At 40.1% G+C, this 16861-nt stretch overlaps 1 protein-coding gene across 1 annotated transcript in view; it reads right to left on the bottom strand.

Moving 5' to 3' along the window:
* The window catches only part of LOC145401655 (ionotropic receptor 21a-like), a 73979-nt gene extending 59732 nt beyond the window's left edge, over positions 1-14247 (bottom strand). The window contains exons 1-2 of the mRNA XM_080273845.1: positions 14234-14247; positions 12437-12896 (exon numbers count right to left, since the gene is read on the bottom strand). Coding sequence (XP_080129971.1) covers positions 12437-12896; positions 14234-14247 — 474 coding nt within the window. The remainder of the gene's footprint in view (positions 1-12436; positions 12897-14233) is intronic.
* Between the last annotated feature and the right edge of the window lie 2614 nt (positions 14248-16861).

The following is a 16861-nucleotide window of genomic DNA, read 5'->3' as shown; positions in this document are numbered from 1 at the left end:
TATATATATATATATATATATATATATATATATATATATATATATATATATATATATATATATATATATATATATATATATATATATATATATAGCGGGTGACTTTACACTCCCTCTTCTGTCTTTCCTTCATTCCCTTCCTCTTCCTTCTGCCTGTGGGTGACTCTTCACTGAGTGACAAGCCAAATGGTTTCCTGTACACTAGGAAACCATTTACTATGCTGGGTGGTAACCATATAACTAAATTTTGGCTCCTGGTGTTTTAGTGGGTAATAAGGTGCTCCAATCGGATTGAGCCAGTGAAGGTTTATATCCAAGTGGTGGTTGGAGTTTATTGCTCACGTAATGCCACTCAGGGATGAGTGAGGCTGGTCTCTCTCATCTTAAATGCCAGGACCAACTTTCCTAGCCCGAGGCTCCTACGCTCCACATGGGGCAACGTAGGATTAGATGATGGATGGATGCATGGAGATATATATTATATATATATATATATATATATATATATATATATATATATATATATATATATATATATATATATATATATTGTTACATAGCCTATGATTTCATCATCCTTTGTGTAATTTTGACGCACAGTTGCTGCATGTTTGATCACGAGCGTGTTCTGCCTCAGTCCCCCCCTTCTACCGTTATAGTAGAGTAAGTCGACATCTCTGTTATACTTTGCGGGATTGTCATCTCTTTGTCCCCATGGCTTCATTTGCGCGTCCTCATTACAAGTTGTATCAAGCTCTCCTGGCCCCTATATAATGAGCTCAGTCTCTGCATCATGGCCACTTAGATCTGCTCCTCACTTTGTTCACATCTCTGTCCTCCCCTGTACAGATATTATTATTGTGAGTGCTCAAGAAATCTCCAAACATCTAGCAGCTGTGTGTAATTTGAGTATAACTGTTATTGCATTTTTTCTTGTACTGTATAGCATAAGTTTAATTTGTAGGCCTAGTGAAGTTTTTGTAATTCATGTAGGGATCTTTATGTCAGTCATTTTTGATAATAGTTTGTATCTGTAATAATTTATCTGGCATTCACTGAGTATTATCTGGTATCTCATTTTATCAGGGCTGACTTAGATAAATTTATTCTTGCTAATTTCTGTGTTAATAGAGGCTATTGCAGTTAACCATATATTTAACCTGTTTATTTGCCATTACATTATCCTTATGAGTTCTGAATGTTTTGTTGTTAGTTTGTGCATTAAACTTTAACTTGTAATTTTACCTAACTCTTTTGTTTTGAACCTGGAACTTTACGGGACAGTAGTGATTTTTAGCATTCTCACTTAAAGTGTACGTTATCTTTCTCTGTTCCGTAACATAAATTTGGCGACCTCATATCAGGATATTCAGGATATTATCATAAGGATATTGTTTGATATTTTGTGACTGTGATATATTCATGATGGCTACTATTTCTACACTTGATGAAGCCAAAGATTTTTTGTCAAATGTGCAAACAGTGTGTGATATAGAAAACAGAACAAAGAATGAACTTAAGCTTGTTGCTCAACAATTGGGAATTGCAGTTCACTCTCATCATTCTAAAGATCAAATTGTTGGCATGATTAATAAAAGCTTGTTTAATGTAACTCCTCCAAATGAGCAAACGCAGATTGAATTAGCTAAGTTACAGCTAGCCCTGCAGGAGGCTCGTGTGAAGGAAGCTGAATTTCAAGCACGTGCTAAGGAGGCTGAGTCTCAGGCTAAGGAGGCGGAATCTCAGGCTCGTATTGAAGAGGCACAGGTACAGGCTCAGGCACAAATTGAACTTGCCAGGATTCAGGCAGACCATGAGTATCGCATGAAACAAGGTGGAACTGGATCATCTAGCTCTGATGATTTTGATGTGGCTAAAAATGTTAAACTTGTCCCTCCTTTTAATGAATCTGATTTAACAAAGTATTTTCAGTTGTTTGAGAGGGTAGCTACAGGTTTTAATTGGCCTAAGGAGTATTGGCCAGTACTCCTTCAAACTGTTCTCACCGGTAAAGCTCAAGTAACTTATGCATCTTTGCCTCAGGATCAATGTGATAATTATGATGTAGTTAAGAGCTTGATTCTCAAGGCCTATGAGCTTGTTCCTGAAGCCTATAGAGTAAAATTTAGGACAACTTACAAGCAAGATAAGCAATCCCATGTTGAGTATGCAAAAATCAAAGAAGATCTGTTAGAGCAGTGGTTAAATTCTAAGAATGTGGATTCTGATTTTGGTAAATTTAAGCAGATGATTTTGCTGGAGGACTTCAAGAGGTGTATTTATAAAGATGTAAGCCTATATCTCGATGAGAAAAGAATAGATAATTTGTCTGATGCTGCAGTTTTAGCTGATGAATATGTTCTCACTCACAAGAGATATTCTAGAGAAAAAGGGAAAGCTGAGAGTAAGTACGTTGCCTCTACTCAGAGTACAGGTAACAGGAAAGAGAATAAAGATGATGTTTCTCAGGAAGTAAATACCAGCTCCACCTCTAGATTTCAGAAAAGTAAATGTACTTATTGTAGTAAGCTTGGTCATACTACGGAGAGATGTTTCAGGAGACAGCGTGATGTGAACAAAAAGGAGTCTTTAAATATTCAGTCAATTGGTCTAGTGTCCACTCTTGAGAGTTCCCAGAATGCTTTAACTGAGTTAACTGAACCTGCTTTGAGGGGTAACTTAAATTCTCATGATGGAGCTCCTCTTTTGAGCAGTAACGTGGGTGACACTCTCAAGAGTTCATGTGCTAATTTCCTGTCTGATGGTTTTGTCAGTCCTCTGGACAGTAATGACAGGAAATCAGTTCAAATATATCGTGATACAGGTGCTTGCCAATCCCTTATGCTGACCAGTGTTCTAGGCTCTAATTTTAATTCCTCTGATGAAACTGTAATCTTACAAGGTGTAGGGAATAATTACTTCTCTGTTCCTCTGTGCAGAGTGAATTTAGAGTCTGGTTTTGTTAATGGTTCTGTTATGGTTGGGTTGGTTGAGACACTCCCAATGTCAGGTGTAACTTTCTTACTTGGAAATGATATTGGTGGAAGTCAAGTGTGTCCAGCTCCTCAGTTGTCTAGTGAGCCAGTGGCTGTGTCCCGGGATTGTGATGTCCCTGATGTGTTCCCTGCATGTGCTGTCACTAGGGCTAAGTCTAAAGTTACTGGTGATTTAGAGGATAATGATGATGATGATGTTATCCTAGCTGACACTTTTCTTGCTAATTTGGACCACTCACCAGATGAGGCAGTACCCCGTAGTGTTGATAACTTGTCTCGTCAAGAGTTGGTTGAGTTGCAGGTTGCTGACCCTGAGTTGAAAGGTCTAGCTAACTCTGCTTGCAGTGAGGAAGAGTCAGCCGGTGCTTCTACTTGTTATTATGTAAAGTCAGGAGTACTTATGAGGAAGTGGAGACCCCCAACAGCATCAGCCGACTGTGAATGGGAGGTTGTACATCAAGTTGTCATCCCTCGTGTTTGTAGGCAGGATATCATTAGAGTGGCTCATGATTCCAGTTTGGCAGGACACCTTGGAATGAGGAAGACTGTGGCACGCATTTTGAAACACTTCTACTGGCCAGGTATCTTCAGGGATGTTTCCTGGTATTGTAAGTCTTGTCACACCTGTCAAGTTGTGGGGAAGTGTAATCAGACCGAAAAGGTTGCACCTCTAGTTCCCATTCCTCCTTTTGAGGCGCCTTTCACCCGTGTGTTGGTGGATATTGTGGGCCCTCTTCCTAAGACTTCTTCAGGATTTTCTTATGTGTTGACCATGATTGATATGGCTACTCGTTATCCTGAAGCCATTCCACTTAGAAACATCTCAGCAAAGAACGTGGTTAAGGAAATGCTAGGGTTCTTCACAAAGTTTGGTCTGCCCAAGGAGGTACAGTCAGACCGGGGAAGTAATTTCATGTCAAACGTTTTCAAGCAGTCTCTGAAAGAGTTGGGCATCACCCAGATCACGTCTTCAGCTTACCATCCCCAGACCCAAGGAGCGTTGGAGAGATATCATCAAACACTCAAATCGATGCTCAAGAAATACTGTTTGGAACATCAGAAAGACTGGGATAAAGGTCTTCCATTCGTTGTGTTTGCCGCAAGAGAATCTCCAAATGAATCACTGGGCTTCTCACCTTTTGAACTACTGTTTGGCCATGAAGTAAGAGGACCCCTTAAGTTACTCAAGGAATGCTGGCTGTCGGAGGAAGATGACGTCAACCTGCTGGAGTATGTGATGAAGTTCAAAGAACGGCTGTCCACTGCTTTACAGCTGGCGAGAGAGAATTTAGGAGCTGCTCAGGAGAAGATGAAGACTTGGTATGATAAGAAGTCCAGGTTACGCCACTTTCAGCCAGGAGATCAGGTTTTGATTCTGCTACCAGTTCATGGGCAACCTCTTCAAGCCAAGTTTAGTGGCCCTTATTTCGTGGAGAAGAAACTCAGTGATGTCAACTATGTCATCGCCACACCAGATCGTAGAAAGAGCAAGCAACTATGTCACATCAACATGCTAAAGTTATATCACAGGCGGGACGAAAATAATCCAGTCTGCACTGTAGCTGTTCCACCCGAGTCTACAAGTGAAGTTCTCCCATGCAGCATGAGCCTGAGTGATAGTTTGGGGAAGAATCCTGATATCATGAATGATCTCCAGACTAAGCTTTCTCATCTACCTCCCAAGGAAAGGCAGGAGTTTTCGGCATTACTGCAGGAGTACCCGCAAGTGTTCCGTGCCACTCCAGGAAGAACCACTGTGTTGATGCATGATGTCGATGTTGGAGACGCAAAGCCAATTAAATTGCCTCCTTACCGTGTGAACCCAGTGAAAGTTCCTCTCATCCAGAAGGAGCTTGGCTACCTGTTGGACCACAAGATGATTGAGCCCTGTCAGAGCGAGTGGAGTTCTCCTGTCACTCTAGTCCCTAAGCCAGGTGGGTCACAGAGGCTTTGCATCGACTACAGACGTGTTAATCAGATAACCAAAACAGACACTTACCCTCTCCCTCGTGTGGAAGATTGCATAGACAAGATCGGAAAGGCTAGGTACATAAGTAAGTTTGATTTGTTAAAGGGATACTGGCAAGTACCTATGACTGAACGTGCTAGGGAGATCTCATGTTTTGTAACACTAGGAAAGGCTTTTGCATGTTCGGTAATGCCATATGGTATGAAAAATGCACCAGCCACATTTCAGAAGCTCATGAATGTTGTAACAGAGGGTTTGGCAGGGTGTGTTGTTTATATTGATGATGTATTAATCTTCAGTGACAACTGGAAAGATCACCTATGCCATGTCAGTAAATTTCTTGACCGTTTAGTTCATGCTAATCTTGTAGCTAATTTATCAAAGTGTGAGTTTGGTCAAGCTAAAGTTCAGTACCTTGGGTATGTAATTGGTGATGGACATGTTGCACCACCAGGAGCTAAGGTTCAGGTTATAAGTGATCTTCCCAGACCTAAAAGTAGGAAAGAGCTACAAAGATTTTTGGGAATGGTAGGTTATTACAGGAGATTTGTTCTTAACTTTTCTATTCTTGTATCACCACTTACAGACCTACTGAAAAAGGGAGTTGAATTTGTCTGGACCGATAACTGTGAATCCTCTTTCAACAAACTTAAAGCTATTCTATTAAGTCAGCCAGTGCTCGCTACTCCAAATTTTGCTAAGCCTTTTAAGATGGCTGTTGATGCAAGTGATACAGGAGCTGGGGCTGTTTTGCTGCAAGAGGATGATCAGGGTATTGAACATCCTGTATCTTATTACAGTAAGAAGTTCACTCCACCTCAAAAGAACTGTTCAACTATTGAGAAAGAGCTTTTGGCCTTGATTTTGGGTTTACAGTATTTTTCATTTTATTTGTGTTCTGGTTTTGACCCCATAGTCATTTATACCGATCATAACCCACTGAAATTCCTTAGTAAGTTTAAAGATAAAAATCAGAGATTGGCAAGATGGAGTCTACTTCTTCAGGAGTATTCATTAGACATACAACATGTCAAGGGGAAAGAAAATGTTATTGCAGATTGCTTATCTAGACTTTAGACAGATTGTTTAGAGTAATAAGAAATTTCCTTTGTAAATTTCTTTTTCTTTGTGGGGAGGTGTTACATAGCCTATGATTTCATCATCCTTTGTGTAATTTTGACGCACAGTTGCTGCATGTTTGATCACGAGCGTGTTCTGCCTCAGTCCCCCCCTTCTACCGTTATAGTAGAGTAAGTCGACATCTCTGTTATACTTTGCGGGATTGTCATCTCTTTGTCCCCATGGCTTCATTTGCGCGTCCTCATTACAAGTTGTATCAAGCTCTCCTGGCCCCTATATAATGAGCTCAGTCTCTGCATCATGGCCACTTAGATCTGCTCCTCACTTTGTTCACATCTCTGTCCTCCCCTGTACAGATATTATTATTGTGAGTGCTCAAGAAATCTCCAAACATCTAGCAGCTGTGTGTAATTTGAGTATAACTGTTATTGCATTTTTTCTTGTACTGTATAGCATAAGTTTAATTTGTAGGCCTAGTGAAGTTTTTGTAATTCATGTAGGGATCTTTATGTCAGTCATTTTTGATAATAGTTTGTATCTGTAATAATTTATCTGGCATTCACTGAGTATTATCTGGTATCTCATTTTATCAGGGCTGACTTAGATAAATTTATTCTTGCTAATTTCGTGTTAATAGAGGCTATTGCAGTTAACCATATATTTAACCTGTTTATTTGCCATTACATTATCCTTATGAGTTCTGAATGTTTTGTTGTTAGTTTGTGCATTAAACTTTAACTTGTAATTTTACCTAACTCTTTTGTTTTGAACCTGGAACTTTACGGGACAGTAGTGATTTTTAGCATTCTCACTTAAAGTGTACGTTATCTTTCTCTGTTCCGTAACAATATATATATATATATATATATATACACACACACACACACACACACTCAGTATTTCGGTAACGTTTTCTTCATCGTTCTTTGAATGATGAAACAAACAAACGGGGGTGAGAATGTACTCTTCTTGTCAAAGGGAATATATTAAGGAAAATACGAATCATTCACTGTATGTGTTCAGCTCTGTGACGTCACATTGAAAATAACTTTCTTATACGAATCTTAGTTATCTGAATTTGACAAGAGGTATGAACAAATATTCTGAAAATGCAAGTTGTACGGCAGAGACATACGTTCAGAGTCACTGATCAAACTATTTTTGTAAAAAAAAAAAAAAAGGATAAAAAATGGTGTCCATAAAGGTAGTTGTGTGTGTGTGTGTGTGTGTGTGTGTGTGTGTGTGTGTGTGTGTGTGTGTGTGAACTTGCGTGTCATTCTGTTGGTATTCTAAGCTTAGTGGCTGGGTGGGTAGGTTGGTGGGCAGATGGTTGGGGTGGATTAATGAGTGGGTGGATGGTTGGTGTGTAGGTCAGGCAGGGTGGCACGATGGAGAGGGCGGATGGACAGGTGAGGTTTGTAATATGAATAGGGTAAGTGGTTTGGATGTTTTGGGGGGCCAGTCAGGTGGGTTAAGTCAGTGAGGTAGGAGGGTGGGTGGGATAGATGGACGGAGTGGTTGTGTGGGTCAGAATGGGTTCGTGAGTTGGGGTGAGTGAGAGCTCAAGGTGGATGGGATTTATGGATGGAATGGTGGACTTTGTGGGTGCATGAGCAAAAGGATACGTTGAGATGCAGAAGACTGGCTTTCTACTTACTACAATGAGTGAGTAGCTAAGTATATGGGTTAGTGTGGGGGTGGACGTCGGAGTAAGTAGCCCCCAGGCTGGAATAGGTCGATATCGGATTTTTATTTCTGAAGGAATACATGCACGTGGGAACATGTGAGTAATGGGTAGAAAAGGCCTTTGGGTGAAATATACCCATGGGATAATGCTGGTAGATGAGGGTATTTGGTGTTTCTCCACGGAGAGCAAACAGGCAATGGGGAAAGTACAGTCCGTGGTAATTATAGGTCCATAGACAAAATCGATCCCTTTGGGGATTCTGCTTTTCCCTCGTCAGGAGAAAATAGGTCCATGGTGAAAAATAGGTTCATGAGGAAAATTGGTTCATAGAGGGAAACTAGGTTCATGAGGAAAATAAGTCTATAGAGAAAAAAATTGACATTGGGTGGAATTTAGGCCCATGGAAGCAAAAAGATCTTACCGAAAAAAGAGGGCCACAGAAATTTGCTCCCTGCCAGATAATATGACCATGACCCCCCCCCAAAAAAAAAAAAATGGATCCGTGGGAGAAATTAGTTTCATAGGGAAATATCGCCATAAGAAAAAAACAGATCAGAAGATTGTCCAGGAGTAAAAAAAAAAAAAAAAATGTCATGGTGAGAAATAGGTCCATGGGGAAAACAGATCCAATGAGGGAAAATAGGTTCATGGGGGAAAACTGGCCAAAAGATGAAAACAGTTCCATGGAGGAAACGAGGTTCATGGAGGATAATGGGTCCATGGGGGAAAAGTTCATTCTTATTATAAGTGACTGTGTTACTATTACGCTGGGTTAGTAATTATTGTACATTCAGGCGATAATGATCAACCCAGGAACACTCCACATATTGGAGACAAGAAAGGCTGAATCTATCTCTTCCAGATAGAAAATTTTCTTGCAAGATGAATAACATTCTGCATGTTGCAAGACAGATTTGATGCTGAATGACAGTCTTGTGATAGTAAGAATTATATACTCGAAATGTATTTTTTAATCCGAGGAAGAAGGGACCAAAGGCTGAGCCCACAAAACAGTTCCTTCCAAGAAAATAAAAGAAAAACAATACAAAAGAGAGCCAAATTCAAGGTCCGTTCATTTCGAGATGCCTAGACACACAACGTTTGAAAGACTGGAAATCATAGGAAGTAGGAAATACGGACAGAGGGAGACAGTTTCGGAGTTGACCTGTTGCATAAATGAAGGACTGGGAGTAATGGTTAACTCTTGCATTAAAGAGTTAGACAGAAAATGGATGAGAGTTTGTTGCTAGACGGGTGCTACGCACTGGTCGTAGAGATGGAGGAATGCAAGCAGACAGTTCAGAGGAGCAGTGGCCATAGAAGTAGGGACAGAAAAGAGATAAAGAGGCAACAGTGTGGGGAAGAGACAGAGGTTGAAGGGAGCCAGTAAGAGGAGGAGAGTTGATGAGACGGAAAGCCTTTGACTTCACCCTATTGAGAAGAGCTGTATGTAGGGAACCTCCCCTCACATGAGAGTTGTAATCTAAACAGGGTCGAAAAAAAAAACGTATCCAAAGTCAACAACTGTGCATGGGTAAAGATGGTACAGAGTCAGCTTAGTACACCTAATCTCTTGGATGCTTATTTTACAAAAGATGCAATATGATCATTCTAAGAGAAGTCCAGAGTGAATATAACGCCAAGCATGTTCAAGGATAATGCAGGACTGAGGTGAATATTATTAAACATTAGTGGATACTCCTATGCAAGATTTTGACTAGTTGATAGGTGTAAAAACCGGGTCTTTGATGCATTAAAAACAAGATTATATTTACCCCTGTGAGATATATGAGCTAAGTCAGACATTAAATGTGCCATAATTTCATCCCTTGTTTGTTGAAGTAACTGCTGAGATGAACATTGTGGAAACCGAATGGAAAAGTGAAGGGTGGAATCATCAGTGTACGAGAGGATAGGGTTAGATGTACAGCTTAGAAGGTCATTGATGAATAAAAGGAAGAGTTGCTGATAGGACAGAGCCCTGAGGAACACCACTGTTGATAGATCTTCTAGGAGAAAGATGGCCGTCTACAACAACAGCTACAGAACGACCAGAAAGGAAGCTACAGATGAAGGCACAGATAGAAGAATAGAAACTGTAAAAGGGCAGTTTGGAAATTAAAGATTTATGCCAGACTCGATCGAAAGCCTTTGAGATGTCAAGTGTAATGGCAAAGCTTTCGCCAAAATCCCGAAAGGAGGATGACCATGAGTTTGAAACGTAGGTGAGAAGATCGTCAGTGGAGCGTCCCTGATGAAACCCATACTGATGATCAGAAAGAAGGTTGTGATAGGAAAGATGCTTTAAAATTTTTCTATTTAGAATAGACTATAATACTTTTGAAACAAAGGATGTTAAAGCAATTGGACTATAGTTAGAGGGTTGGGAATGGTAACCCTTCTTTGGGACTGGCTGAATGAGAACTAACTTCCAGCAAGAAGGAAAGGTACAAGTTAAAAGACAAGGCTAAAGAGTTTACCTAGGGAGAGTGTAAGCATGGAAGCACAGTTCTTGAGGTCAACAGGAGGGACTCCATCAGGCCCATATGCCTTGATAGTATTGAGGCCAGTGATGGCAGAAAATACATCAGCTGAAGAAATCTTAATTTTCAGCCATCAGGAAGTCAGAGAGAGGAAGTGATGGAGAAACAGCACCAGAATCGTCTAAGGTGGAATTGGAGGAGAAAGTCTGAGCATAGAGATCTGTTTTATCGGTAGAAATAGCTACAGAGCCATCAGAGTAGAAAAGAGGAGGGAAGGATGATGAGGTAAAGTTGTTAGAAAGGTCTTTGGCAAGGTGCCAGAAGGAGTGGGAAGAATTCAAGTTGGAGAGGTGAGAGCATTTAGTACGGATGAAATTATTTTTAGCAGAGCGAAGAGCAGACTTTGCACGATTCCGGGCAGAAACATAAAGATGTGATTCAGGGGTGGGTTGGCTCCAGTAACTTTTATAGGCCTTCTTCTTGTTGCAGATAGCATTAGAACAACAGTGATTAAACCAATGCTTTCTTGCATTTTTGAAAGGATATAAGAAAAGAATGTATGTTTCCATGCCTGGGAGAATAACCTCCGTAATGCACAAGGCACACCCAAATGGCTCCTGGCCATGGAAACAACAATCATTCCAGGGAAATTCAAAGAAGTACTGCCTGGAGGCCTCCCAATCCACAGCTCCAAAGTGTCACAGACGACATTTCTTTGGAGGGTCCACAGGCTGTACCGGAGCGATAGGACAGGTTAATGTAATAAGGTTATGATCAGAGGAGCCCAACGGGAAAAAAAGATTACCAGTGTAAGCAGAAGGATTAGTTGTAAGGAAGAGGTCAAGTATGTTGGAGCTCACTCCAAGGTGGTCAGGGATAGGTTAGGGTGTTGTACAAGCTGCTTTAGGTCATTAAGGATAGAAAGTATGTAGGCTTGTTCATCAGGTGGGTCAGTGAAAGGAGAGGAGAGCCAAAGCTGGTTGTGAACATTGAAATCTCCTAGAATGGAGATTTCGCAGAGAGGAGAAATGGATAAGATGTCTTCCACCATAGAAGTAAGATAGTCGATGAATTTTTGACAGTCAGTAGAATTAGGAGATAAGTAAACAGCACATATGTATTTAGTCAGTGAATGACAGGAGAACTGAAACCAGAGTAGAGAATTCAGAAGAATCAAGTTCAGGAACACGAAAGCAAGATAAATCGTTGCGTACATATACACAAAAGCCCCCTTTGTCTTCGAAATGAGTGTAGAGAAAGTAGGATGATACAGAAAAGGGTTTGCTGTCAGTTGCCTCAGACAGCTGAGTCTCTGTTAAGAAAAGAAGGTGATGTTTAGAGCAGGAGAGGTGGTGTTCAACAGAGAAAGTTAGAGGAAAGGCCACGAATGTTGCAGAAATGAAGAAGTGAGTCAGTGATTCCAGGCACGTTGAGTCATCAACGGGAGTGGGTCGGATGGTGGGGCATTTATGGTCCCCCCCCCTGGGGGATCCGAGGCATGGCAATAGTACACTTTTTTTTTTTTTTTAAATTTTGAAAAGGAAGTATGCAGATTAGAGTTGACAGTTAGAGAAACTTGTATTGGAGAGCATGCTGGCCTACTCTTTGTGTAACTGAAACACTGAAAAAGTTCAGCAAAGGGGGATGGTCAGGATCTAGTCCCGAGGGCTGATGAAACGGGAGCTCCAGCTCTGCCTGTCATCAGCATTCCATCCACCTTGGGAGTACTGCCCTGCTCGACTGGTGCTACAGTCTACTCCATATACATATCTCTCTATATATCTCTATCTGCATATCTATCTGTCTTTCTCTCTATCTATTTATCTAGCTATCTACTTTTAAAAGGTGTATTCGTTTAGTAAGATATACAGTCACTGGCTGGCTACTTATCACTCACATCTGAAAGGTGTTAGAAGCTTCCTCCAGGGTATATTCAGTGAACTTTTTGCCGTAATAAAACTCATGGGCTCCATGAAATACATTTTGCTGAAGTCCACCACTCGTGCTCGTTCCAGCATCGGACTCAGATTCAAGGAGAAGTTGGCTCGTCTGAACTCTACATCGCCCACTATACCTGTGAAATGGCCCTGATGGAGGGGAAGAATTGTGTAATGAAGGAATTTGCGGTGGGTGGGAAATAAAGAAATAAAACACAATGCAGTATACTTCAACACAGTGAAAAGGACATACATACTGCTGGGTACAGTTGGAAAACACTCACGTCGTCCTTAAGAACACCCCACTGGCCGTCCGATGGCATTGTTAATACGTAAGTGAAGTTCAATTTCTTAGACAGCACGTCAAGGAGATATAAATCTATGCATGGTTTAGGCTTGACGGTCAAAGATCCTTGAACTTCGTCAAATACGATGAAAGGCTTGATGTACAGGGCCACAGCCCTCATTTTCTCACCGTATAAGTTGGTCATTTGGTCTGGGAATATGTCATTAGTATTAGCCAGGCCTGTGTCTGTGGACCACTTGTTCACACTGAGGACCTGAGGGGAGCCTGAAGGGTGCGAGAGCTGGCGAATTAATACACGCCAGTAGGTCTTGTTTTGAGATTTCTGGTGGGTGAGGGCTGCCACGTTCTCCTCCTTCCCTAGACGCTGATCCAAGAGGAAATGTTTTGCGTCGGTGGTGTTTTGGGCATGAACGAGGAAGTAACGAGTGAGCTTCTTGCTGGAGAATGGATCTGTGAGTAATGGCAGGAGGCGAGAGTCTGGAAGTCCCGCCAGCAGATAAATCACACACGAGAATGATGTAATTCGAAAAGGATTGTTATTGATGAAGGTCAAGACTTTCCCCGACTGGTGAATATTATATTGACCTGCGATTATTTGCGAATGATATTTATATTTTTGCAATATTCTTTTGTCTTCATTAATAATTTTATTTCCTAAGCTTCCAGGAGAAAGATCAGCGGTAAATGAGTGTTGGTCTGGTCGTAAGGACGCCAATACATTCGTGGGACCATTAGTATTATTGGTGATCATAAAAACTCTTAGACAGTTTGGCGTGAACTGCTGAGTAAGGAGATTCATGAGTAAAGTTATTTCTCCAGTTTCACTGTTCTTGGAAGGGGCAGTGCCATAGTCTGTGCATACGAGGCCGATCAGTATGATAATTATGACTGAGGAAAGTTGCATGCTGAGCAGGTTGACCCTGGAAAAAACGAATGGTCTATTAGTATTTGTAAAAGCTGTATTGATGACGAGGCAAAAACACATAGAGCAAATAATTCTGCTTGCATTAATAGAGGAAGATATGAATATAGCATCGTTTGTTCATTACAAAAGGCATTACAACAAAAACTTTCGAAATTTTATGTGTCACGGGCTGACAGAGAGAGAGAGAGAGAGAGAGAGAGAGAGAGAGAGAGAGAATGCTGATTACTAAGGATATTTGTCCCTTTGGTTTCATTTCTTTCCTTTCATCTGAATGTATTCGTGCGTAAAAGACTATGATAATAATGGATCTTCTAAATACTGGATATTGATACAACTATACTGTACATGTTGTTAATAAAGAGTCAAGTGGCAAATCTGAGGTGAATGAATTCCAAGAACATTAGTGACCTTTGTAACTTTTATTGTACAGTTTTGTAATTTTACAATATATCCTGAGCCCCATAACGTTCAGTAACAAGTGACACACACACACACACACACACACACACACACACACACACACACACACACACACACACATTGTATAATAAGTGGAATGGATATGTATGAAGGCATTACTGATAATTAATCACACCTGTTGTAAATTCTCTCAAACAGAAAAAAAGATAAATAAAGTTTTCATCAAAGGAAAAGTTCGTTTTACTCTTATTATAAATCTTCTAATGTCTACTTTCATTTTTAACTTCTCGGATCATTGTTTTATTTGTAACTGAAAATGTTAATAAGTCTATAACTGGGTGTCTTAATCTTAGAAGGGGTTGCACGAGCAGATTCCGTCCATGCCCTTTGTTCTTCGACATTACCCTAATCAATACAGGATCCACTCACATAGGGTCGGCCATCCAGGGGGAGTCGCGCAGATGTCAGGTGACCCGCAACGTCACGTGTGGGCCTAGGTGGGTTTTCCCCTGGATTTTCCCAGTGTAGAGAAGACGTTTATTCCACCTCTTTACGTTGAATAAGATACATGTCCAGTGATTGAGGAGTGAGCTATTATTAGTTACTATGCCAAAGCAGTATGCAGTATTCGGCTGTAGCAATAAACAAACTATAGTGGGAGAAAAACACATAAGATATTTCCGATTTCCAAGAGACGAACAACTGAGAAAAGTGTGGATAAATGTGTGTCGCTGAAGTGACACAATCAACACCAAAAATGCTGTTGTATGTTCTGAACACTTTACCAGTGAAGATTACATTGATGATATGAAAAGTCGTTTACTTGGCATAGAAAGTCCACGGAATAAACGACTTCTGAAGACTGAAGCTGTACCATCATTCCTTCTCTCAAATGGTAAGTGTTGTTTACGTGTTTGTAATGTCCACTATGTAAATTACATTAGATCTTACATGAAACACCAAGATAATGTAGGTCTAATTAATCCTTATACATCCCCTTGCTGCATGCATATATGAGTTCTTATATGAGTGTTCATGATGTATGTAGTTCTTAAATGAGTGTTCATGATGTATGTAGTTCTTATATGAGTGTTCATGATGTATGTAGTTCTTATATGAGTGTTCATGATGTATGTAGTTCTTATATGAGTGTTCATGATGTATGTATGGATAAATTACAAGAGCAAGACAATGATAACAAGCAGGTTGTCCAGTCTGCTAGAGCAAGACAAGGATAGCAAAGCAATGTGGTTAAACTATAAAGAAGTAGAATGGTTTTCTTATGAGTCTCTATTGTTCCAATTACCAGAACAATAGAGAATTCTACCAAGAGGGCTGAAAAGGCAGAAAATCGATGCCAAAAGAGAAGTGTGGAAGAGATGCTGTGTGACCAGATATGTGACCCAAGTGGAAGGCCTGGGGTAATCACTTTGTGGGGGAAATGAAATAGTAACAAAGACATCTGATAATGAAGCAAGAAGTGATGAAATTCTGTTGGAAAATTAAAGTAGTTCACCGACGCTTTGTGAAAACTGCCAAAAAATCCATGAAGAATTGTGTATGAAAATAAAGAAGTTGGAAAATGAAGTAGAAGAGTAGTGTGCAAGATATTTCAGCTTAAAAGAAAAGAACTCTGCTACATCCATTGATAGTGAAGTAAACACACAAGTGGATTACATTTTGAAACCTTTTTTTACTCAAACACAAATTGATGTTATAATTAACAAGAGGATAACTGTGAAACATTGACCAGAAGAAGAAAATAGCTTCTGCCATGACAGTACAGTATAGAGCATGAGTCCCAAATGCTACAGGTATTTACGAAACGTTAGAGGCTTCCCGTTACCGTCAGAGAGTACATTAAAAGACAGAACAAGGAATTTTACTTGTCAGCCAGGCATCTTGTCATCTGTCTTAGAACTCATGAAGTCAAAGTCAGGTACTCTTGATTCTAAAGAAAAGTTAGTAGTCATGTGTTTTGATGAAATGAGTATCAGCAGACAGTGCAGTTATGATAAGGGTACAGACACATTACATAAGCCACACAAGAATGTGCAGGTTGTGATGCTAAGAAGTCTTGTTGGTCAGTGGAAGCAACCTATTTATTTTCAGTTTGATGATTCGAACATGCAAAATATATTACTTGGTTTGATTGAAAAAGTGGAAGGAGTAGGCTACGCAGTAATAGCACTATAATTTAGGACCTACTAATCTTCGTCTGTGGAAAAAACTGGGTATAGATCCTGTCAAAACTGAGAAAGTGTCTTTAAAAAATCCATATGTAGACAGGGAAGTATTGTCTTTGTAGACATCCCACACATGAGAAAACTAATTAGAAACAATTTCCTGGATTCAGGATTTGTTGTAGAAAATGGTGACAGTTTTTGATTAATGCATTCGTGAAATGCTAAAAAAGACAAAAACAGAATATGGGTTAGCCCATGAAGTAAGTGATATTCACCTTAATGTACAACAAAGACAGCGAGTAAAGTATGCAACACAGCTTCTGCCATACAATACTCAGGCAAGAGAGGACTCCTGGAGAGCAGAAATTTGGACTCAACTGCTAAATTTATCTCTTTTGTTCATCAATGGTTCGATGTGATGGATTCACATATGTATGGTGATAAGAAAGAGCGCTGTGCATTTGGTATGCATTTTGAGTTGCAGGCAGACATACTGCATAGAATCATAAACATGATGTTAACTATGAAAGCAAATAACTCTACATCAAAATCACTGTACAGTTTTCAAAAAGGAATAATCCTGATTTGCAAGTCAATCATAGGACTGATCGAAATGTCGAAACATAATCATCAACTTAATTTCATTATGACCAGGAGACTGAATCAAGACTGCCTTGAAAATTTCTTTGGCTGCATCAGGCAAATGGGCAGCACTTATGATCATCCAGATACTGTTAGTTTTAAGTATCGGCTAAAGAAGGTAATGCTAGGTAAACAAGTTGCTTTGGTCAGTGAAAATAGTAATATAAGCCAAAATGAAGACCCTTGTGATTTAGTAATGGGTAAGGTGGCCAATGTAACTAAGAGCAAA

The sequence above is a fragment of the Coenobita brevimanus genome, chromosome 56 (assembly GCF_032717465.1).
Source record: "Coenobita brevimanus isolate Jiangsu-jjx chromosome 56, ASM3271746v2, whole genome shotgun sequence".
In the NCBI taxonomy this organism is placed as follows: Eukaryota; Metazoa; Arthropoda; class Malacostraca; order Decapoda; family Coenobitidae; genus Coenobita; species Coenobita brevimanus.
Note: the sequence above shows the minus strand (reverse complement) of the source record. Positions and strands in the feature narration are given on the sequence as shown.